This window comes from Loxodonta africana, chromosome 9, assembly GCF_030014295.1.
Source record: "Loxodonta africana isolate mLoxAfr1 chromosome 9, mLoxAfr1.hap2, whole genome shotgun sequence".
NCBI lineage: Eukaryota > Metazoa > Chordata > Mammalia > Proboscidea > Elephantidae > Loxodonta > Loxodonta africana.
Window position 1 is genome coordinate 46,689,550 of NC_087350.1, and position 22,978 is coordinate 46,712,527.

Here is a 22,978-nt window from a genome sequence, read left to right on the forward strand (position 1 = left end):
ACAATTACAGTGTTTTAGGACATTCCATTCCCTGCCGTTCAGAAGGGTTAGTGCTAACAACCCAGTGCCCAGTCACACACACACACACAAAACAAGACCCAGTGCCGTCGCAGAGGGCAGTAAAACGGGCTCCCATCGCCCTTTCTTTGCCCTTTTAAGACACGGGCGTGAGGGGCGAGGCACCAGCACCTCAGGCCACTATTGGCCTCCGTCAGGCTCAGCTCCGCCCTGCCTCCGCCCCCTGGTCTCCACGGAGGGACTCCGCGCTTGTGGGAGAAACTCGTATGTAAGGAGCCCTAAGAAGTGTCAAGCTTTGGTCTAAACTTCGTTTAATCTTCCAGAGTCCCGAGAGGGACTTCCTAGTTGGCAGAACAAGGAAAAGACTACAGGTCTGTCGGACACCAGAGCGAGCCCATTCTCCTAACAATTACAGCATAAAATAAGCTAAAAGTCCCACATGATTGGCAAAGATTTCCTTAATAAACACCCAGCGCTCAGAACAATGATGCAGGCAATTGATGCTATCAAACTACTGGTTGAAATGGAAACCGATAAAACTATTACTGAAAGCAGTTTAGCAGTATGTGTGGTGCTGTTAATTACGTAATACGGCCCTTCTAGCCAAAGCCTTTGTGACTTCCATACAATGATTGTGTAGGACCATGCAAACAGGTGTATGGAAACTGTGATGGTTAAGGTCATCCATCAACTTGGCTGGGCCATGCTTTTCAGTGGTTTGGCAGTTCTGTAATGATGAAGCTGTCCTCCATTTTGTGAGCTGATGTACAATATCCTCCATTTTGTGATGTGTTGTAAATACTAACCGCTTTTTTTTTTTTTTTTTTTTTTGTATGCCTCTGGTTATGGTCCCATTTGGGAGTGAGTTGTCCATTATGTTAATGAGGCAGGATTAGGGTGGGATGTATCTTGAGTAACCACCTTACTGGAGGGTGTGACTCAAGTCAACACCCTTATTGAAGTCATGTCCTTGAGTCACACCTTTTATCTTACAAGAGATAAAAGGGGAGAGACCCTAACATGGCAGAGGGGAGGGGGCTCACTACCAAGAAGGAATAGCTAGGAGTGGAGCACGTCCTTTGGACCCAGGATCCCTGCACTGAGAACCTCCTAGACCCAGGAGACAAGAAAGCTGTTAACACTAGAGACTGTGAGAACCAGCAGCAGGCAGAGGCAACAGAACAGGAGACCAGGAGACAGCACAGTGGGCTTCCCTAGCCCACAGAACAAGAAAGCTGAGAGCCTTCCCCCTTGTTAAGTTAGAGAAGGTCAGATGCCCTCACCACCACACCATTCTTACAGGATGAAAAGCCTTACCTTTCAATCTTTACTGGACTTAAGTAGGGAAATAATCAGAAATGCAAGGACTTCAAAAACAAATATTCATTACATTATGTAAAAATAAGGGCTGGGATAAGCAATGTAACAGAAATAGGAACTAATTAGACATTTTTAGCATGCTAGATAACATACCTGATACACTATCCATTGACTACACAAAGGCATTCCATTGACTATGCAAAGGCATTCTGCTGTATGGATCATATCAAATTATGGATAACATTGTGCAGAATGGGAATTCCAAAACACTGGTGCTCATATGGAACCTGTACATAGACCAAGAGGCAGTAGTTCAAATGGAACAAGGGGATACTGTGTGGTTTAAAATCAGGAAAGGTGTGCATCAGGGTTGTATCCTTTCACCATATTCAATCTGTATGCTGAGCAAATAATCCAATAAACTGGACTATATGAAGAACGAGGCATCAGAATTGGAGGAAGACTCATTAACAACCTGCAGTGTTACAACCATGCTTGCTGAAAGCAGAGGACTTGAAGCACTTACTGGTGAAAATCAAAGACTACACCCTCCAGTGTGTATTACACCTCAACATATAGAAAATAAAAATCCTTACAACTGGACAAATAACCAACATTATGACAGAGAAAATACTGAAGTTGTCAAGGATTTTTTTACTTGGATCTACAATCAATGCCCATGGAAGCAGCAGTCAAATCAAACAACATATTGCATTGGGCAAATCTGCTGCAAGACTTCTTTAAAGTGTTGAAAAGCAAAGATGTCACTTTGAGGACTATGGTGCACCTGACCCAAGCCATGGTGTTTTCAGTCGCCTCATATGCATGAGAAAACTGGACAATAAGGAAGACAGAAAAAAAATTGATGTCTTTGAACTATGGTGCTGGTGAAGAATACTCAATGTACCATGGATTGCCAGAAGAACAAACAAATCTGTCTTCGAGGAAGTACAGCCAGAATGCTCCTTTAGAAGCAAGCATTGCAAGCCTTCGTTTCACGTACTTTGGACATGTTATGAGGAAGGACCAGTTCCTGGAGAAGAATATCATGCTTGGTAAAGTAGAGGGTCAGCGAAAGATGAAGACCCTCAAAGAGATGGATTGACACAGTAGCTGCAACAATGGGCTCAAGCATGACAATTGTGAAGATGCCACAGGATCAAGCAGTATTTTGTTCTGTTGTATGCAGGGTTGCTATGACTCAGAACCAACTCGATGGCACCTAACAATAGTATATAGTACTCATAAAAATTTTTTCATCATAAAACTTGCTCTAATATATAAAACTATCAAGAAAATAATTATGTAATAAAAATTGCATTTGCTTAAAAAGACTAACATGCTGTCGTTGATTTTGTGGGATTATGGGTAACTTGTTTTATTTACATGTTTTTCAGTTTTCAAAATTTTTTAAATCTAAAAAATAACTTACTGTGTAACCATGTACGTTACACATCCTCTCCCAGTCCACACTCCCACCAGCTATAACTTGCTGTGGTTGAATGAGGTCTGCACAATCTCTTACGACAAGACTTCCTGGCCTTTCTTAGACTGCTCAAGGAAGACTTCTAACTCCGTCCCTGTTTAGACTTTGTTCCCTGCTCCCAGAGACCTCTCTGAGGTTTCAGCCCATTATAGCACCAATGCAAAGAACACATGATTTCTTAAAGACAATTTATCAACAGCATTGATCCAAGGAACAAAACAGATTAAAAAAAAAAAGCAGACTAACATTCTGACCCTCTGGAGTGAAGCCCGCTGAATTCATACAGCCCAATGTGTGTAAGTGTCCCAAGTCCTGAGGGCAGCTTCTCAAGGAGGAAGCCTTGGGCACTCTGGCTCTCTAAGGAGCTCCCTTGAGAGTCTGGGGAGAGGAAATCACCAAGGGAAGGTCTTTTCCTAGGCAGTATCCCACTGTGGAGCTCAACCTAACCAGGTCATAGTCCCTTTGATCTTGACCTTCACCTCAAGGTCAAGAAGAGGGCACTGGAGCCAGGTCTACCACTTAGGCAAATTAGATGGAGTGACTCAGGTAGTATGGCCCCAAATAGAAGGGCAGGTGGGCAGGCAACAGGGAATGCATCAGATATCCTGGGCAGTATCTGTTGAGTCCCAGGCCATGAGGGGGTTGGGGCTGAACCACCCACTGACAAGTCCTAAGAAGAGGGTATTCCAGGCTGGTGGGAAGCAGTGTGTGCCCTGTCCAAGGGGCCCTGGAGTCTGGCAAGGATACTAGCTCTCTTGTCTCCCTTCCATTCAGCTCCAGTACAGCTCCCTCCCAGCCAGGACCTGGTAAAACCAGGAAGGTCTGAAAGGCAGGGGAAGAGAATGCTGGCTCTGACCCTGGGTCACCAGGAGGACCACGTCTCTAACTCATTTCCACCTTCATGCCGCATCCACCATCCCCAAACCAAGCACTTGCCAATCTGCAATAAATAACTAGGAGTCTGAATAAATAGTAAAGTCTTCCAAATACTGTGTGTTGGGAGGAAGCAAAAAGGCAAGTGCATCAAGTCCCAGAAGAGTCCAAGGTATAGCCTGGGAAAGGAGCCACCTAGGGAAGCGGTTTCTTGCCTACGGCTGGGCTTGGGTGGCCAGCAAGAAGTCCTGCTGCTAGAGTCAGGAGGCTTTGGGGCCAACAGGGTTCCTGGGGCCCTGCTCCTGTGGGCCAGTCTGGGGAGAGGCTGAGGACCCTTGCTACCCAGGCTTCCAGACCCACACTACCTGCTTCCTTACATAAGAAGGTTCGGGGGTTGTCTGAACAGTCTTACCACTCTCACAGCCCAACACTGGGAGTAGTTAGCTGCCTCTGCTTAGAGTACATGCCCCAAGACCTGGGGACAGCACAAGCAGGTGACCAGAGAAGGGCCAGCACCTCCTCCCACCTGCTTGGGAGGTGCAGGGGCATGCAAAGGTGCTGACACAGACTCTCCTGACAGGATCCAGGGCCTCTGAGCTCATTTATGCCTGGCCCCAGGTAGGCACCCTCTGGGCTAGAACCTGGAAGCCAAGGGAATGTCAACTCTTCAGAAGCACTTGGATCCAAAACCCTGGAATAGAATTTTCTTAGCAACCTTTTCCCTTGGAACACAAACCACCCTAGAGAGGGAAGAGCCTTTGGGAGAACTTCTGGAAAGATACAGGTCTCCCTCTTCATTATTTCTCAGCAGCTTTTGGTTTCCAAGTTTTTGTCATAGGGGGCAGGTTGAGTGGCCTCTAGTGAGGCACTGTGAACTCCCTCCCAGACTGGGGAACCCAGGAGCCTGGGACTCGGGGGTGGGAACAGGATGCAAAGGCTGGGGTTGACGTCCAGGGGCTATGCTGGGCCAGGATCCTTTCTGTCTCCTGGGTTCATGTGAGTTGGGGAGGGGTCAGGAGGGAAAGAGGTCAGGGATAAGGCACCCCAAGAGAAAAAAGGCAGAAGGAGAGCAATGGAGAGAGGAACATCCGGAGTGAGAATGTCACACCCACCCTCTGTGAGGAAGTGAGGGGAGAAGAGAGGGAGCCAGAGGGAGAGAGACAGGGACAGAGAACAGAGAGACCTAGAAGGACTGAAAGATACCCTTACACTAATCCTCAAAGACAGACACAGAGAAAAAGCAGACATACCTGGGAGACTCAGAGACACACACACAAGGACCTCACACAAACTCAGTTTGAGAGAGGGCATGAGCTCAGCCTGGCAGCCTCTTAGCCCCTACAGTGTCACCTTCCCCAAGGAGAAGCCTCAGCACCAACCCCCAGAAGAAGTGGTCTCTGGCCCATTTGCCCACTGCCTGCCCTTCACCAGAGCCCAGAAAACCAGAAGCAGGAAAGGAGGAAAGGGGGCAGCAGAGCAGAGTCAGGAAGGGACACTTGGCAGCCTCCCAGTGCCCCCAAACTGTCCCAGCTCCAACCCTGCTTAGCAGACTGGACAGTGGGTCCCAGGGCTGAAGAATGTGGGGAGCCAGGGCTCGGTGGTTAGAGGAGTGCTGCACAGTGTGCCCTCAGTGGGAACGACCTAGGACGAGGTGGCCGGGGCAAGAAGGCCTGGAGTATGGCCAATTCTGCAGCTTCCCCTACGGCTGGAGATCCTATAGGCTTCTGCATGTCCCAGAAGCCAGGGGTCGGTGGCTTCTCTTCCGAACCTGGACCTCTTGTGGCCAGGCTACTTTGAATCCTGGAGCTCCTTCGCTTTCTGTAGGATCTGGCAGACATCTGTGATGGGGTAATCCTGGACAGGGGAAAGGCCAACAATATGCCTCTGAAGTCAGCTCACCCTTTGCCACCTCTGCCACACCCAGGCCCTTCCCATTGGGATCTGTCACTGTGCTGGATCCTGGGCCTCAGGGGCAGACACCACAGGACACCAGACACCTCCCATCCTGCCCAAAGTCCTGCATGTGGCTAACACTACATCCACTGCAGCACTAACTTAACCAACCCACCTGGTACCACCCAAAGGGTCTCACTGCGCCTTCCTTAAGACCAGGCCCCATCCTGCCTCGTCTCTCCCTGCTCTACTCTCAAACCCTGAGCTCCAGTCATAACAAGCCTAGTACTGTGCCAGCCACTGACTATGCATTAGCTCAATGAATTATCTCAACAGCCCTATGAGGGAATTACTGTAATTATGTCCATTTTACAGAGCTAGTCACAGAGTTATTGAAAACCAACCCTAGGTCAGGCACTGATGAAGAAACACGCCTTGAGAAGTTGTCACTTGTCTCAGGTCACACAACTTGTACAGTAGAACAAAGTCCTGAACTCAAAGCTGTCTGACCCTTGAGCCCATGTTCTTAATCACTATGCCCACACCTTCCTTCCCAAGTCCCTCCTTCTCTGAGTGCAAGCATCATTACCAACATGAATTATCACATACTGAGTGCCTACTGTGTCCCAAGCACATGTAACTTATGGAGAATACTTGGTTTAGAGTCCAAGTCATTCACTCAAAGCCACGTAACACTCAAGGTCACTAGCAGTGTTGGGACTCAAACCCAGATCTGCCTCAGGGGTTTGGATTCTTAACCCTGCTACATGCTTCTGTTCCTGACCCGAGCGGCTGCCATGATCTGAGTACTTGGTAAGTGTTTGCTTCATAGTAAAGACATAACTTGCCCCTCCAAACTCCCATTACCTGCAGGAGCCGCATGTTTACGGTAAAGTCCCCTTCCAGCAACTGTTCCCGGATCAGTCTAAGAAAAACAAGCAGCAGAAGCGCTGGAACCCTGGGCCACTCTGCGTGCAGGCCCAGCCAGGCTCTTTCCCACTCCTTCTTCACCACCCACAGCCGTGTGGTCTGAAGCTCCCCCAAGAACTCCAGAGGCTCACTCCAGCCACGTGAGAACAGCTCCCTGCCCAGCCTTCAGGTGGCTTAGGATCCTCCCCTCTGATTCATCCCAAGGATAAATTTGCCCCCGTGATTTATCCCTAGGATGGTCAGGGGAGCAGATGCTGGGTCACAGCCACACTCACATGAGCATGGCGCAGCTGACTAGAAGGAGGAAGTCAAAGCGGCTGTCGTCAGCAAAGAGGGAATCCCAGATACGGATGACGTCAGGCAACAAGAACTCCTGGGACAGCAGCAGTGTCAGCCAGCGGAAGGCAAAGAATTGGGGCTTGATGTTCTGCTCTTGCTGGGGAGAAAGAGGTGCAGATGGGGTGCAATATGCGTGTTGGTGGTTGTTGGGGAATACATGCAGGCTACTAGAAATAAATCCAGATGACTATGAACAGCAGGGACCAGGACCTAACATCAAGGACACACCAGACACGGTGAGTGCCAGGATCACTGTAGGGGGCTGGGCCCTGAGCCCTGACTGGTTAAAGGGGTACCTGCTGTTTGGTGCCAGCAAACGTCGTCATTCAGATTTCCCATTTTTCAAGAAACCCAGACTTTCATATAAATGCTTCAGATATATAAATGATGGCTCAAAGTCTTTTAAAATACAGCATAGTTTATAACCTCAGACTTATGGATGTGGAGAGTGACCAAGCACTTACTACAGGCTTGGCCTGTGCTTAGCACACTAGATATATTATCTCTTATTTAATGCACACAACAACCCTCCAAGGCAATTATTTCCACTTTAAAGATGAGCACAGTAAATGTTATTAAGTGAAAAAGCAAGTTATAAAATAGTATAAACATGATTCTATAATTGACTGCTTTCTGAAATAAACATGAGTGCTACTATTTTAAAAAATTTCTTTTTAATGTTTAAAAATGAAGCTTATACTTCTTACCTCAGAGGACTACTAACAGGCTTAACTAATTTAGTATATGGTAAAGGCCCACCAGGAGCCCTGGTGGTGAAGTGGTTAAGCACTAGGCTATGGACAGGAAGGTCAGTGGTTCGAATCCACCAGTGGCTCCACAGCAGAAGGATGCAGATGTAGCAGTCTGCTCCTGTAAAGATTACAGCCTTAGAAACCCTATGGGGCAGTTCTACTGTCTTATGGGGCTGCTATGAGTCAGAATCGACTTCATGGCAATGGGTTTGGTTTGGTTTTTTTTTTTAATTCCATTATTTATTGTGGCTTCTTAATGTTATAAGGCATGAGGTGAGGCTTAGCTTCCCATATGGTGGGCTGGTGAAACCGGCGTTACGGAAATGGTACCAATGGGATTCTCGAATGAATGAATGGGAAAAGCAACAGGCAGAAAATCCCTCACAGGAGGATAAAAGTTTCAAAAAAAAAAAAAAAGAAATCCATTGTTTCTACAGTTCTTGTAATTGTGAATACTGACTAGTGTATGACTTTACAAGTCTGCTCTTGTAAAGATTACGGCCTCCGAAACCCTACGGGGCAGTTCCACTCTGTCCTGTAGGGTCACTGAGTTGCAATCGAATCAACGACAACGGGGTTAAGTGCCCCTCACTGTGCCCAGCACCCAACGGCCATTGGGTAACTCTTATCAACTTTCCCTTCCACTCCCAGCCTGCTAGGTTCCCACCATCTGCTGCCAAGGTCATCTGGTCCGTCCCTAGCATGTGGGTTGACATTCCGCAGCAGTAGCAGCCATTTTCAATCCCCAGGCTCAAGCCAGACCTTACCCTGGGCCTGGGATGCTCAAGAAGCCTGCTGTCTCTGCCCCTTTCTGTCTGTCAGCCCTGTAGGTATGGTCCTGGGGTCCTCACCAGTTTCAGGTAGAGCTCCACGTCCTTCTCCTTCAAAGTTGAGTACACCTTTTCCATCTTGTAGGTGATACCACATTGCGAGTCATCCAGGCTCTTGATGAAGTTGTCCCGGATCTCAGCCATGAGGTTGGTGAAGCAGAAAAAGGTGTCTGCCTCAGCATGCTCTGGGGGAGATAGGCTGGGTGTGTGCAGAAGCAAGGCAAGTGGTGCCCTCTGGTGTTCCACTCACCTCTGCTCAACAAGTGATCTTCCCCTCAACTCCGAGCCTCACCAAGTTGCTCCCACCCTTGTAGTCTGGCTCAGAGCTTCTTCTGTCCTGGACCACTCTCTACCCCCAGATTAAATCCTGCCTCTGTCTTCTCACACTCTCTGGCATTCCATACACTTAACTAGCAATGAATTACATGCTCTCCTAATGACATTTTCCAAATCATTACTTAAATCCTTTCTATCATTTAGCTTCCTGTGTATACATCTATCTACTTACAAGACCGTATGTTACAAATAGAGAGATGTATGAACACCCAATATTCTAGGAAGTCAGAGCCAGAAAGGATCTTAGAGATGATCCAGGGAAACTTTCATCTGAAAGAGGAAAATAAAGGCCCAGAGAGAAGAGGTGAGCATGGCCTTTTGATAAAGCCCATTAACCTGGCTTTCCTCAGCCCATTTTTCTAGAGGGTCAGCAAAAAGGGATATGGGCCAAGAAACTTTTTACCTTTCCACTCGCTGTTGGGGTCTGTGGCAAAGGTATAGTAGAGGGGTCCCACAATCTCATTCATGCCCTGCACATAAGCAATGCCAGGGTTGAGCTTGGCGTAGATGAACAGGATCCGCTCCACCACCTCCCAATGGGCCTCACAGCCGTTAGGCAGCACCACATACTCGTTCCTGGATGATGATGGAGTGGTCTTGTGTGGGGAGCTCATCTGAGGGAGAAGAGGAGGGACTGCTAGGAAGATGCGTGGCATTACCAATAGTATTCTTATCCAAAATGTCTACCATTCAGACTTAACTTCCAGCTTATAGGAAATACAGGGAATAGAAGAACATGTCAAACGCCACCACGAGGAGGAAACAACCAGCCAAATCCAGAATGTGGGACATTCTACAGGACAGCTGGACTAATATCTAACTTATGGTGATAAAAGCCAAAACAGTGGTTACCTCTGAGACGAGGGGTAGTGGCTAGAAGAGGAACTTGCAAAATGATGGAAACGATCTGTGTCTTGATCTGGTTGGTTGTTACACAGGGGTATACATGACAAAATACATATTTTGTTGTATACTTAAGAATTGTGCATTTTACTGCACACAAGTTATACTTCGATTAAAAAAAAAAACAAACTTTATACCAAAAATAGACAACTGACTAAGACTCTCCTGAAAGGCAAACGTTACAGGGAAAAAAAGTGGAAGCCTGCTCCAGATCAAGAGACTGAAGAAACCTAACATCCTAATTCAACCTTGAATGGATCCTGGTTTAAAAGTAAAACAATAAAAGATACTCTTGGGACAATTAAGGAAAATGAAATGTGGATTGGAAATCCGGTGATATGATGCAATCACTACTAATTTTAGAGGTGACAGTAGTAAGTAGGAGGATGTCCTTCCCAAGTGATGCCTGCTTAAGTACTTGGGGGTGAAGGGTCAGGACATCTGCAGCTTTCTCTCTCTGTGGATGTAACACACACACAAATAAAGTAATATGTAAAATGTCAATAATTGTTGAATCTAGGTGGAAAGTATATAGATGTGCATTGTACCATTCTTTCAACTTTTCAGAATGTTTGAAATTTTTCATTAAAAAAGTTGGGAGATAAATAAAAAGATGGTGATCCCTGCTAAAGACATATGCAATAGAGCAGCGGTCCCCAACACCAGCTGTCCATCAGAACCCTTCAAGGAGCTTTGTAAAGATTCAGGCCTCAGGCCTCCATCCTAGGCCTATTAATCAGAAGCCCCAGGGCTGGGGCTATGTGTCTGGTGAAATGAGTTCCTTTACACAGCTTTTTGCCTCAATTCTTCAGAATAACAGCTTGAGAGATTTTTCCCCTAAGCCCTGAGGAGTTACTTTTGCCCTAGTTTTCTACCCCAGAGGGTTCATTACATGTCCTGGGTAAGCTGTAAAGGACTTGGTTTGATACTTTTTCCTGGCCCTCGGCTGCAGCCTGCCCTGTATTGGTATGTACCTTGCAGGGATTAGTCATTATACCCATTCAAATAAAGTGACTAGGGACTATGCAAATAAGGTGACTACAGCCTACTAAACAAAGTGTCCGTGCCCTATGGAGAGGGGATTGGTGTTTGTGGGACTCCACTCACTGAAAGGGACTGTATCTTAAAATTGACAAGGAGTCCTGTACATATACACCCAACCCCACAGAGGTTTTTCAGACAGACAGGAGGCAGGCAGAAGCAGACGGAAGGAAGAAAAGAGAAGCAGAGAGAGAAGAGGCATGGAACCTCCTAAAAGAGCTATTACACAGGCCCAGAAAGGGCTCTGCAGCAGGGCTGGTGGCGACAGGCAGCAGGGCCAAGAGGAACCTGTCCTAAGGAGGCCAAAAGGAGCCTATCCTCAGGAGGCTGAAAGAAGGTCTGTCCTCACAGGGCTGAGAGGAAGTGTGCCTGGCAGCAAGAAGGGCCTGCTTGCTTGCATGGCTGAGAGGACCTGAGATAGCTGTCATGCACTGAAGAAGAGAGATTTTGCCTACGTACTTCCTGACCCTGACCCTGAGTTGTACCCTGTTGATCCTGAGCCTGAGTTGTACCCCACTGCTTCCTTAAGAAACCACTTAACTGTAAATACAATTTGTGAGTTCTGTGTGGTCACTACAATGGACTATTGAATGCAGCAGAGCAACAAAGAATGCTATAACAGGAATGGCTGGTGTTGGAATCGGTAAAAAGGTTGCAAAGTGGAGGTATGTCTGGCCTCCACCTCCCAGGGATCAACCTGGGGCTCATCTTGATCCTGGTCACTATCTTGCCTCAAGTTAGACAGGTTCTGACACTGTTACTACTCCCACTGTTTTACACCTATATTACCGCTGAAGACAAACCCAAGCACAGATGGTATACGAAGCTGCCCTAAAGGGACAGGGTCCTAGAGACATTAAACACCTTTTCCCATTACATATACACACATAAATGTAGACACATATGTATATGGGTGCACATATGAGTACACATATACATCACTAACATTTACCGAGACCTTTCTATGCGCCAGATGGTGCACTAAAAAAAACTTCTCCATTTAATCCTCTCAACCTAGAACATCCTCTCAATATCATTTGCAAAAGGAGAAAAGTGAGAATTAAAAAGGTGGTCACTCATCAAATATTTTGCATCAAGTGGTAGAACTTGGACTTGAACCCATACCAAGTCCAGAACCTGAGGTCTAGGCCTCTAGGCCAGACTGCCTCTCAAGAATGTCCAGTGGTTCCCACTTTCTGAGAATCTGCATAGCTGTGACCACATTTAATCCTCCAGGCAACTAAAAAGGTAGGCAGCCAGGCAGAGATGATTATGCCCAGTTTATGGAAGAGGAAACAGAGGCCCAGGAAAGTGAGCCTAGTATTATTTGCCCAGAGTCACACAAACATCAACTTCAACTCAAATCTCCCAACCACAGGTCCAGAAGGTCTAGGGATGAAGCCTCTGATTGGGTTCTCTGTCACCAGGACCAGCCCCAACACTTAAAATCAGTACGAGCTCAGCTCCCAAGCCCCAAATACTAAAGTGAACCAAATGACAGGAGGCAGCCCCCGACTCCCCCACAAGCTCTTCACCAGAAAATCACCAGCCAAGTAAGAGGGCTGCTCACAAAGCAAACTACATGGTTATTAAACCAAGCAATCTGCACCTCATGGCAATTACGCGAGACACCTACCTCTGTCATAGGCACATAGAATTCCATCCACAGAAATACTGCACCTACATCCCTGCTGCCCCTGTAGTGAAAAATGGCTGCCCTCTTAGACGCAGAGAGCCTTGAGCAAAGTCACACATTTCCACTTGGAGGAGAAAGCCTCTGCAGTATTATCCATCTCCAGCTTGCTGGAAGTTACAGAGAAGTTTTTCCATTGTCGGAAGACAATAAAAAGTTCTGGGGAACAAGTCAGAGCTCCGGACACAAAGCCATTGGTATAAGGAAAAAGATAACATCCTTGTCTGGCTGCAATGGCTTCTGGGAGTTACAGGACTCTCCTACAACACTGGGGTTTAGACATTCAGCATGACTCGCCCAGAAGTGTTACCAGTTGCTTAAAAACATACTCAAGCCAGAAACCTAGGAGTCATTCTTGATTTCTGTTTTCTTCACCATCCACCTGCATATCCCAGCAACAAGTCTTGGCAATTAGATCTCTCCGGTCTGTGCCCCATCCACTGCAGCCCAGGCCACCACCATCTCTGGCCTAGATGACCGCAGCAGCCTCCTGAGAGGCCTCTTCACCTCCATTCCTGCCCCCTCAAGCCAATATCCACACAGCATCCAAAGTAATCTTTTACAACAGCAACCTAAGTCATACTACTGCCCTGCTCAGAATGTATCCACAGCGACCCCTGCCCTCAGAATCAAGACCCCATGTGGCTCACCACCAGCGGCCTCTCCAGCATCCTCTGCAGCCCTCTTTCCCCCTCACTCGCTGCCTCTAGCCACCAGAAGCCCCCAGTCCTTGAACAGACAATGCTCACTTCTGCTGAGGACTTTACCACATAAGCTCTTCTTTCCACCTAAAACACTCTCTTCCCTTCACCTTTCAGGTCTCAGCTTAAATGTCACTTCCCTCAGGGCAGCCTTCGTGGATACCCAAACCAGGGCAGAACCCTACCCCCATTTCTACCCCCATCCCACCTTCTCATCACATTTATTTTTCCAAAAGCCATCGTCATTACAAGTCTAGAAGCACCAACTCATCCACGGCTCACTCACTGTAAGGCAGGGCTGGCACCCAGCAAGAGTGCAATGAGCGTTTGATATCTGACCTTCAGGAAGAGCCCCAGAAATGGATCTGGCAGAGCCATGGTCGCTTGTGAGCAACTGTTTGGAACATATGGTAATGGACCAGATGCCCCCATGGCCAGTGCTCCAGGGGAGGGAGCAGGAAAGGAAGGCTGTCACAGGTAGTCCCTAGGGTCCCCAGCTTGGCTCTCACGTTTGTGACTCCACTCCGGTTCCGGGCCACTGTCTGGGATTTCAGCGTTGTCTGTTCCACCCGCTTACGAAGGGTCTCGAATTCATTCTGGGGGTCCAGGATGAGGAGGCAGGGGTACTCAGTGGCCCTCTGGAAGAAGGATATGTCTGGACACAGCCTCCTGTGACCAGGGAGCAGGAGAAAGCGCCATTATTCAGGGTAGAAGCTGTGGCCATTCTATCAGCACCCTGCTGCCAAGAGACCCCCAGGCATCCTAAAAGGAATTTTTTTTAAATAACATTTAAAAATCAATACGGTTTAAAAAAAAAAAAAAAGTAATATAGTCAGCGTATATGAATATAGATCCACTTAAGAGACTGAAGGAGCCCTGTTGGTGCAGTGATTAAAGCACTTGGCTGCTAACCAAAAGGTCAGTGGTTTGAAACCATCAGCCGCTCCACGGGAAAAAGACGTGGCGGTCTGCTTCCATGAAGATTACAGCCTTAGAAAACCTATGGGGCAGATCTACTGTGTCCTATAAGGCCGCTATGAGTCTGAATTGACTTGACAGCAATGGGTTTTTGATTTTAAGAGACTGTACTGGGTTGAACACTGTCCCCCAAAATTCATGTCCACCCAGAAACTATGAATGCAACGTTATTTAGCAATAGGGTCTTTGTAGATATAAACCAAGTTAAAACAGTGAGCCCTAGTCCAATACGACTGGTGTCTTTAAAAGAAGAGGTAAACCTGGACACATGACACATAGAGGGATGACAGATTTGTGAAGATGGAAGCAGAAACTGGAGTTATGGCTGCCACAAGCGAAGGAATGCCAAGTATTGCCAACAACCATTAAAGGCGGAAGAGGCAAGGGATTTTCTCCTAGAGCCTTCCAAAGAGCATGGCCCTGCCGACACCTTGATTTAGGATTTCTGGGCTCCAGAACAGTGAGATACTGTTTCTGTTGTTGAAGCCCCCCACTGTGTGGTAATTTGTCAGGACACCCCTAGGGAACTAACCCGAGGATAAAGGAGAGCCTGGCAGTACAAGTACAGGAAAGCCCATTCACTCACTTCACCCGCCAGCCCCATTCTCTACCCACCATCAGTGGCGCCTGGACCTAACTAGCAGAACAACCCACAGACAGCTTCTAAGATACCTGCCCTGTAGGCCTGGGCTAGAAAAGGAAAGAGCTGAGCTAGGAAACCTCCCAGAAGTCCCATGGCCAGCTCCCAGCCCCTGAGGACCCGCTTACCGGACATCTTTGTCAATCTGCAGCAGTACCTCATTGTCCTTGAAGTACGTGTTCCACCGGCTGTCAGGGTTGGGGTTGAGTGGCTATGGGGAGAAAAGCAGCAACTCTGTCCTGGGCCTAGCTAGGGCCCCAGTGAAGACACTGACCACTCAGCTGTGGTTTTGCATTACCAACCCCACCCATGACCCAGCTATGGCTCTAAGAAAGCCTGGAGCTACTCCGAGGAGACAGCATAGGCCTCCCTGCTGCCTCCCAAATTATGTTCAGACTCCACAGCCAGCCCTACAGTCAGCTCAGGGTATATCCCTACTTGGCAAGGACTGTTCTTCCTGTCCACTGCTGTAGCTCTGTTGTTGTTGTATGCTGTTGAATCGATTCTGACTCATAGCAACCATATAAGACAGGGTAGAACCACCTCATAGGGTTTCCAAGGCTATCATCTTTACAGAAACAGACAGCCACATCTTCACATCTTTCTCCTGCATACCAGCTAATGGGTTTGAATTGCCAACCTTTCAGTTAGCAGCCAAGTGCTTAACCACCAGACCACAAGGGCTTCTCACTGTAACGTTAAAAAAAAAAACAACTCGTTGCCGTCAAGTCGATTCCAACTCATAGCAACCCTACAGGACGGAGGAGAACCCATATGGTTTCCAAAGAGTGCCTGGTGAATGTGAACTGCCGACCTTTTTGGTTAGTAGTCGTAGCTCTTAACCACTATACCACCACGGTTTCCATTGTAACTTTAACCAAAAAAAAAAAAAACCAAACCCACTGCCATTGAGTCGATTCCGCCTCATAGCAACCTTATAGGACAGAGTAGAACTGCCCCATGGAGTTACCAAGGAGCGCCTGGAGGATTCTAACTACTGACCTCTTGGTTAGCAGTCACAGCACTTAACCACTACTCCACCAGGGTTTCCATTGTACCATTAGGTCTCTTCAAATCTAATTCATTGATGCTTTGAGTTGTCAGTCAAAACAGTTCCAATTCATCTCCACTTTCTCCACTTGGAAGCACACAGGGAGGAGCTCGGTATTTGCAGGTAAAACAGGGCTTTCTCCTGGCCCCAGAAAGGTAGTTTATCCTCAACTCCTGCCCTGCTCTTACCTTTCTTCAACTGTAAAATCAGAGTACCTTCTTCAAAGAACTGGGGTGAGGATTTAAAGGAGACAGTGCATGCAAAGACTGGGCACAGCACAGTGCACGGAGCGCTCCATGAACACTGGCTATCATTACGTTACTAACTGGGCTCAGGTACCTGTGGTTTGCCCAGGCCTGGGGAGGAGAGGGGAGAGACAATGGTCTTCAGGGCTGAGAAGCCAAATGCATGCAGAAAGGAGGTACTAACGGTTCCAGAGGGGACCAAAACCAGGCTGTACCTAACCTCAGGGTTGGGAGGACATTGCCTGCTCCAAAACCCCCACCCATCTCCACCCCAAAGCCTCCATCCCCACTGCCAACCCCCACTCACATGATCCTCAAAGGTCACGTCCTCCCTGGACACTCCCATGTTGGCCTTGGCAATGCCAGGCTGGATAATCATTTCTCTCAGGAACTGAGAATACAACTCCCTGCAGGAGAGAAGAGGGACAGAGGATGATCCCCAAAGGCCCTGCCCAGGCAGCCCAGAGAAGCAGCCCCGGGAGGGAGAAGAGGGACAGAGGATGATCCCCAAAGGCCCTGCCCAAGCGGCCCAGAGAAGCAGCCCCGGGAGGGAGAAGAGGGACAGAGGATGATCCCCAAAGACCCTGCCCAGGCGGCCCAGAGAAGCAGCCCCCGGAGGGAGCAGAAGGACAGAGGATGATCCCCAATGGTCCTGCCCAGGCAGCCCACAGATGCAGCCACGGGCCCAGGCAGCCCAGAGATGCAGGCCCAGGAGGCAGGACGTTCTCAGCGCCTCCTGTTCTGTCTGATACAAGGCCCTGCCATCACCACCCTTTCACAGGGTCTCACCTCTGCTTGGCCAGGATGGAGGTCCATGAGGCTCTCTCCAAGGGCAGGTAGTTCAAGAGAATCTGCACAAAGGGAGGGAGGCAGGCTCTGGTGACTGCCCACCCCAACCCTGGGCAAGGGGTGGAGGCTGACAGGCCTTGAAAAGAATATCTAATAAAGCCCAGAGGAGACAAGATGGGCTCAAACCCAGGAACGTTGGTGTGGGTCAGGGCAGCCTCCCCTTTCCTCTCACTGCCTCCCTTCTCCCAAACCAGCCTTTTCCTCTGCTTTTCCTCATACAGACTCTTCCAAATGGTAATACAACCCCATGCTCAAGGGGACTGGAAACCAGGACACCTCAACTAACAGCTTTGGCCAAAGCACAGCCTTTGTTTTGTCCTGATAAGTATCACTTCACTGCACTGTATAGACTGGGAAGCAGAGGGCTTCACTGGCATTAGAAAGTGGCCTATCCCAAGGTGATCCCGGAGAGCATGCCAAGAGGAAGAGAAAACCCAGAACTGCCCAGAAAAGCTTCCTCAGGCAAGCAAGGAAAGGTACAGGACAGGAAGAAGGGGCTGGGGTGGGGACAGCCCATGCAGGGACCCAGGGACTCTCAGCAGAGCAGAAGCCCCACCCTAGGCACACCCACCTTCCAGCAGAGGCACCGCAGTCCGCCCTCACAGGGTATGCCTGTGGACACAGCAGGCAAAGGTCACACCCCAGGCCAGAGTTCCAGAACCCCCAGTCCTCTGCTTCAAGACCCAGTTGGCAGGGAGTAGAGCGGGCAAAAGATACTTCAAGAATCATTTTTCCACCAGAAAGATTACTAAACTGGATGCTAAGCCAGGTTTAATTTCTCTGCATGCCCCCAGGGCCCAGCCCAGACCTCCCTCTGTCTGAAATGTTCTTCTGAGGATAATAGTATTTCACCCTTCTCACCCTGGATATTTCCTCCTGAGAGCTGCCTTTACCAAATACCATCTCCCGCAGTCAAAGTCAGGTCCCCCTGTTATAAACACTAATGGCTCCATGACTTCTCCTTCATAGCATCCATCACAAATGGTAGAATTTGTATATTTATTTAATGTCTGCAATTCCTACTACTGGGTAAGCCTTCTAAAAGCAGGAAGCACATCTGTCTTATATTCCCAAAAAAAAAAAAAAAATTTTTTTTTTTTTTTTTAGCACAGGACATGATGCAAAGAAGGTATTCCATAAGCATTTGTAGAACATGAAGTAAAATATAAATGCTAAGCGCTTTACAGACGTTATTTCACTATTTTAACCTATTGGGAGATAAGTATCGTTGTCCTCATTTTATAGACAACAAAACTTATCTGTAAAGCACGGAGCAATCAAGGATTCAGACACAGGTCTGTCTGACTCTAGGGCCCAAACTCGCCACCACTATCCCAGGCTGCTGTACATGGGGAATAAGTAGATACTTCAGTCCAGCACAGATCCCAGGACCCTTCAAGCTCTTCAGGGCCTAAATATCAGTCACTTAGCTGTCTTGAACAGAAAAACAAACTTCGACAATATTCTCAGGAACCTTACTAGAGTAGCTGTTGCTATGGTATCCCGGACACATGAACTAATCCCCACAGCGAATGTGCATGGGGATGAAAGGGTACCTCAAGAACTCCTTGCTGGCAAAGCTAAGGGGCCACGGCAGTGACAAGAAACTACATAAAACATCTTGGTATATTTCTAAAGACAGGCAAAAAGCAGGTTATCTCTGTGCTGGAAGGTCAAACATGCCAGGGAGAATAAAGTCAAACATTACTGAGGCTCAGCTCCTTCAAGTCAGTGTCCCAAGGCTGGACTTTCACCATTAACCAAAGTTCACTGTCACCTCAGTCTGCTTTGATTCCAAGCCAGGGAGAAAACCATGAACTCTAGGCTAACCAAATTCCGCAACACAGGAAGCTTGCGGAGGAATGAGGAAAGACCTGATCTAGGTTCAAAAGGTCTTCTCTCCACTCTCATTCTCAGTCTCAGTCTTAAGTTATTCTCAGGAACCTGGCAACTCCCTGCCTGAGGCCTATAGGCACATCAACCATAGCCCTTGCTCCCCTGACAACCCCCTCCAGGCTCAGGGAAGTCACTGACTTGGCTTTACGGAATCTGGAAAAGACAGTATGAGTCCCCAGATAGTCAGGCCAGCCTCCAGAACTGACAGGGTGTGTCACTGGGCACCTTCCCTTCCATCCTAGCCACAAGCTGTCGTAGGGGAACCCTGAAAATAGAGTTGCCTCTTACCACTAAAACTGAGTTCCCGAAGCTTTTCCAAGGCAATCGTGGGCTCCTTCAGGACATCCTGGAAATCTGCAATCCTAGAAGGGAACCCAAAAAAAGCAAAGCCACTGCTGAGGAGTCAATTCCGACTTATAGCAACCCTGTAGGACAAAGTAGAACTACCCCATAGGGTTTCCAAGGCTGTAATCTTTAGAGAAGCAGACTGCCACATCTTTCTCCCATGGAGTGGCTGGTGGGTTCAAACCACCAACTTTTCGGTTAGTAACCTAGTGCTTAACCACTGCACCACTAGGGTTCCTACCCTAGAAGGGAAAAGGGGAGGCAATGAACCATACCCAATCCCCAAAGTGACAGGCTTAGTGCAGAAGCCTTTAGCCCACAGCTTCCTCACACCACCAGTCTGCAATCTGCCCCTCCCTCCCCTTCCATATATAAAGATGGTAAAGTTCAGTCAAAGTCCTATAACCAAAGGCAGTTACTGGTAACCATAAACAATATTTCCAATATCACTTTTTCCTCTAAGCTGAGACACAGAATGCCAATGAAGGAACTTGAGAAATATTCTTGTGCAGAGGTTCTCAAAAAAACACCATAAAATTAGACACTTTTTCATATTTAGACAGCTGGCATTATTGGGTACTTCCTGCTGGCCAGGTGCAGCACACAGCACCCTACTACTTAAACTCAACGAACCCTAGGAAGCAGGAGTAATTTCATCCGCAGATAACAGACTTGTGCAATCTGCAGTCAGCTTTCCATGCTCAAAATTACAATCATTATTAAGACCTCTGGAGCTGCCGCAGGCAAGGACAAAAGGTTTTTAAATCAAGTCCGGCAGGAAAACTTAAGTGTAAGCAAATTTTAGCTAATGCTCCAGGATGTGATCCGGAGGGAGGGGACGGAATGGAGAATCCAGGTTCTCTAGCATTTCCAGTAAAAAAAAGGGCCAAGAAGGACGGGGAGGATTTGGAGAGAGGAGGGTACTGGGGGGTAAAGGCATAACGAGAATGAGCCGGAGGGCGGGGCATCACGGCCCTAGATAAGCAAGACCCAGGTAAGGGCAAGTGGGATCCTCTCCGGGGACACTGGGGACAGGAGAGTTGCCTCTGCCCTGGTCCCCCTCGGGCCCACAGGCGGTGAGGCTCTCGAGTCCCACTGCCAGGGAGCTCCTCGTTCCTGGTTGCACCCGCGCTGCCCACTCAGTGGGACAGAGGTGACAGCCAGGACGGGCCGCCCCCGTGGCCCTTACCGGCTCTTGTGCAGACTCGACATGGTGTTGACTTCCGGATCTCGCTGCCGTCGCCGCCACCGCCCACCCCGACAGGCGGGGCGTTTCACAAATGCCTCCGGCCGGAAACACACAATAACCCGCGCGCGCGTTCCGTTCCTCCCCGCCCGCTCATTCCGTTCCTCCCCGCCCGCTCATTCCGGCCGAGTCCAGTTTACGTCCCGCCCCCTCCCCCCGCTTCCGTAGCTGGACGGAGTGGGCGGGACACCGAGGGGCTGGGGGCTCCCCTTCCGGCTTCCCTGCCTCGCGGAGCCTCTTAGAGCCTGCGACCCGAATGTGAAGTTGTGGAGGCTGGCTTAGGCAGTGTGTCGCAGGGCCGTTCCTTGCGCTTCCCAGGGCCTCAGTTTCTATCTGCACGATACACCTGCGGCTATTGCTTGGTTGCAGAATGTCTGCCTGACCTTCCGACTAAAGGCCCCGTGCTAGTGGTTCTGTGCTGCTGAGCCCTCAAGGCGTATGTAAGTGACTCGCCCAGAGCAGAAAGCTCAATAAAAGATGGAGAACGATAAAAATCAGTGTTTCTTTGACTTTTGGGTTTTTTATAATTTTATCGTAATTTCAGAATAAAAAGAAAAGGCAGCGTCACTGATTTTCCCTACAAATATTGTGCATATGTGCATAATTGTCATTTTTTCAAATTTCCCCACACATCAGGGAAAACTCTCACTGGACTACCTGCTAAGATACCTCCGGGGCTGTCCGGTGTGCCTGCCCAGCAGGTCGTTGTCCAATGGAGCAGACACACAGATACCTGTTTCTTTATTCACTCATTTCCACAATTTCTGCACCCACTATGTGCTAGACACTACGGTAAATGTCTCTGAAGAATACAAAAATTAAATTTCTTTATATGAAATACAAGAAATGAATAAACATTGACTTACTTGAACAAAAGTAAAAGAAGTATTTTTCCAGATAAAAGGAATACCAGGCAGCCCTTAAAACTGTTGGGACGACAGGGAAAAAGAAATGATATGTTAAGAAAAATACAGACTAGAAGGTATTGGGATAGGTGGCTATCATCGGGGAGAAAAAAAGTAAAATTCCTACCTCACATCTCACGCAAAAATAAATTCTAAATGAATTAAACCTCTATAAAGGAAAGCTCCAGAAGATTAGAAGAAAACCATATAGAAAAAATGTTTATGATCTTGGAGAAGGAAAGATGCTTTCAAGGAAGACACAAAGCTCAGAAGCCATAAAAGATAAGACAGATATATACCTAAATAAAATTTAAAATCTCTGTATGGTAAAGTAAGCTCCTTGGATGGCACAAACAGTTTGCACTCGACTACCAACCACCCAGTGACTCTGTGGAAGAAAGCTCTGACAATCTGCATCTGTAAAGAATGCGGCCAAGAAAACCGTACGGAGAAGTTCTATTCTCTAATACATGGGGCCTCCATTGGCCAGGATCGACTCCGCAGCAACAAGTATGATAAAGTAAAAGACAAACATCAATAGGACAAATATTTGCATTTTTTATGATAAAAAAAAAATCCATTGCCTTTGATTCAATCCCAACTTGTAGTGACCCTATAGGACAGAGTAAAAACCTCCTTATAGGGTTTCCAAGGAGTGGCTGGTAGATTGAAAGTGCTGACCTTTTGGTTAGCAGCCTGAGCTCTTAACCACTACACCACCAGGGCTCCTCCTTTATGATAAAGGGTTAATATTCCTAACACATAAAGAGCTCTTAGATCAACGAGAAAAAGGCAAACACCCCCCATGCGTACACGAGGGAAGCATTTACTCGTTTAAGAAATATTTCGTGAGTGCCTACTATGTGCCAGGCATGTTCTAGATATTGGGAATTTAGCAGTGAACAAAACAGGCAAAAATCCCTGCCCTCACAGCACTGACATTTAAGTGTGGGAAGACAGATATTAAATAAGTAAACTGAATGGTGCGTAAGATGGTGATAAATCCTATGGAGAAATATAAAGCAGGGATAGGGAATGGGGAGCACCGCAATTTTAAATATCAGGGCCAGGAAAGTCTCTCTAAGCCTCATCTAAGCAAACACTGGAAGGAAGGAAGACAGTGATGTTTATAAGCGGGCATTTCAGGGAGAAATAAAAATGGTTCACCAAAAATGGAAATGACATTAATTATACTAATAGTCAAAGGAGTATGAATTGAAAGACAATTTTGTGCCTCTTTGATTGGTAAAAGTAATATTTATTACATCCATCGTTGGTAGGATGTGGAGAAACAGACCTCTCTCCATACTGAATATACTACGGACTGCCAGAAGAACGGAAACCCTGGTGGCGCAGTGGTTAAGTGTCATAGCTGCTAACCAAAGGATTGGCAGTTTGAATCTACCAGGTGCTCCTTGGAAACTCTATGGGGCAGTTCTACTCTGTCCTATAGGGTCGCTGTGAGTCGGAATGGACTCAACGGCACTGGGTTTGGTTTTTGGTTTGGCCAGAAGAACGAACAAAACAAAGTTATCTTGGAAGTACAGCCAGAATGTTCCTTAGAAGCGAGGATGGCGAGACTTTGTCTCACGTACTTTGGATGTGTTATCAGGATGGACCAGTGCCTGGAGAAGGACATTATGCTTGGTAACGTAGAGGGTCCGCGAGAAAAAAGAAGACCCTCAAAGTGATGGATTGACACAGTGGC

The 22,978-nt window shown here is 47.7% G+C and overlaps 1 protein-coding gene across 4 annotated transcripts; it reads right to left on the reverse strand.

The window, feature by feature from the left end:
- Positions 1-3: 3 nt before the first annotated feature.
- On the reverse strand, positions 4-20,405 carry TBC1D13 (TBC1 domain family member 13). Of its 4 annotated transcripts, XM_003407676.4 has the most exons (12): positions 20,309-20,404; positions 19,063-19,136; positions 17,450-17,490; positions 16,819-16,880; positions 16,337-16,436; positions 14,862-14,944; positions 13,625-13,784; positions 9,181-9,391; positions 8,463-8,626; positions 6,796-6,956; positions 6,458-6,515; positions 4-5,551 (listed from the first exon to the last, which is right to left on the reverse strand). In XM_003407676.4, exons 1-12 carry the CDS (start codon positions 20,329-20,331, stop codon positions 5,486-5,488), a joined length of 1,203 nt encoding a protein of 400 aa, XP_003407724.1. In that variant the 5' UTR covers positions 20,332-20,404; the 3' UTR covers positions 4-5,485. The 4 variants fall into 4 exon arrangements, with proteins under 4 accessions (XP_003407724.1, XP_023400632.1, XP_023400633.1 ...); XM_023544864.2 differs by lacking the exon at positions 17,450-17,490 and having other exon boundaries at positions 20,309-20,348; XM_023544865.2 differs by lacking the exons at positions 16,819-16,880; positions 20,309-20,404 and having other exon boundaries at positions 19,063-19,134.
- Between the last annotated feature and the right edge of the window lie 2,573 nt (positions 20,406-22,978).

Bases quoted from the DNA above. Each gene is read 5' to 3' on its own strand.
- TBC1D13 (XM_003407676.4), bottom strand. From the start codon at position 20,331: ATGTCGAGTCTGCACAAGAGCCG. The intron at 16,437-16,818 runs GTGAGACCCTGT...TCTCTCCTGCAG, and splicing joins TCCATCCTGGCCAAGCAGAG to GGAGTTGTATTCTCAGTTCC. The intron at 6,516-6,795 runs GTGAGTGTGGCT...TGTTTTTCTTAG, and splicing joins GTCAGCTGCGCCATGCTCAT to ACTGATCCGGGAACAGTTGC.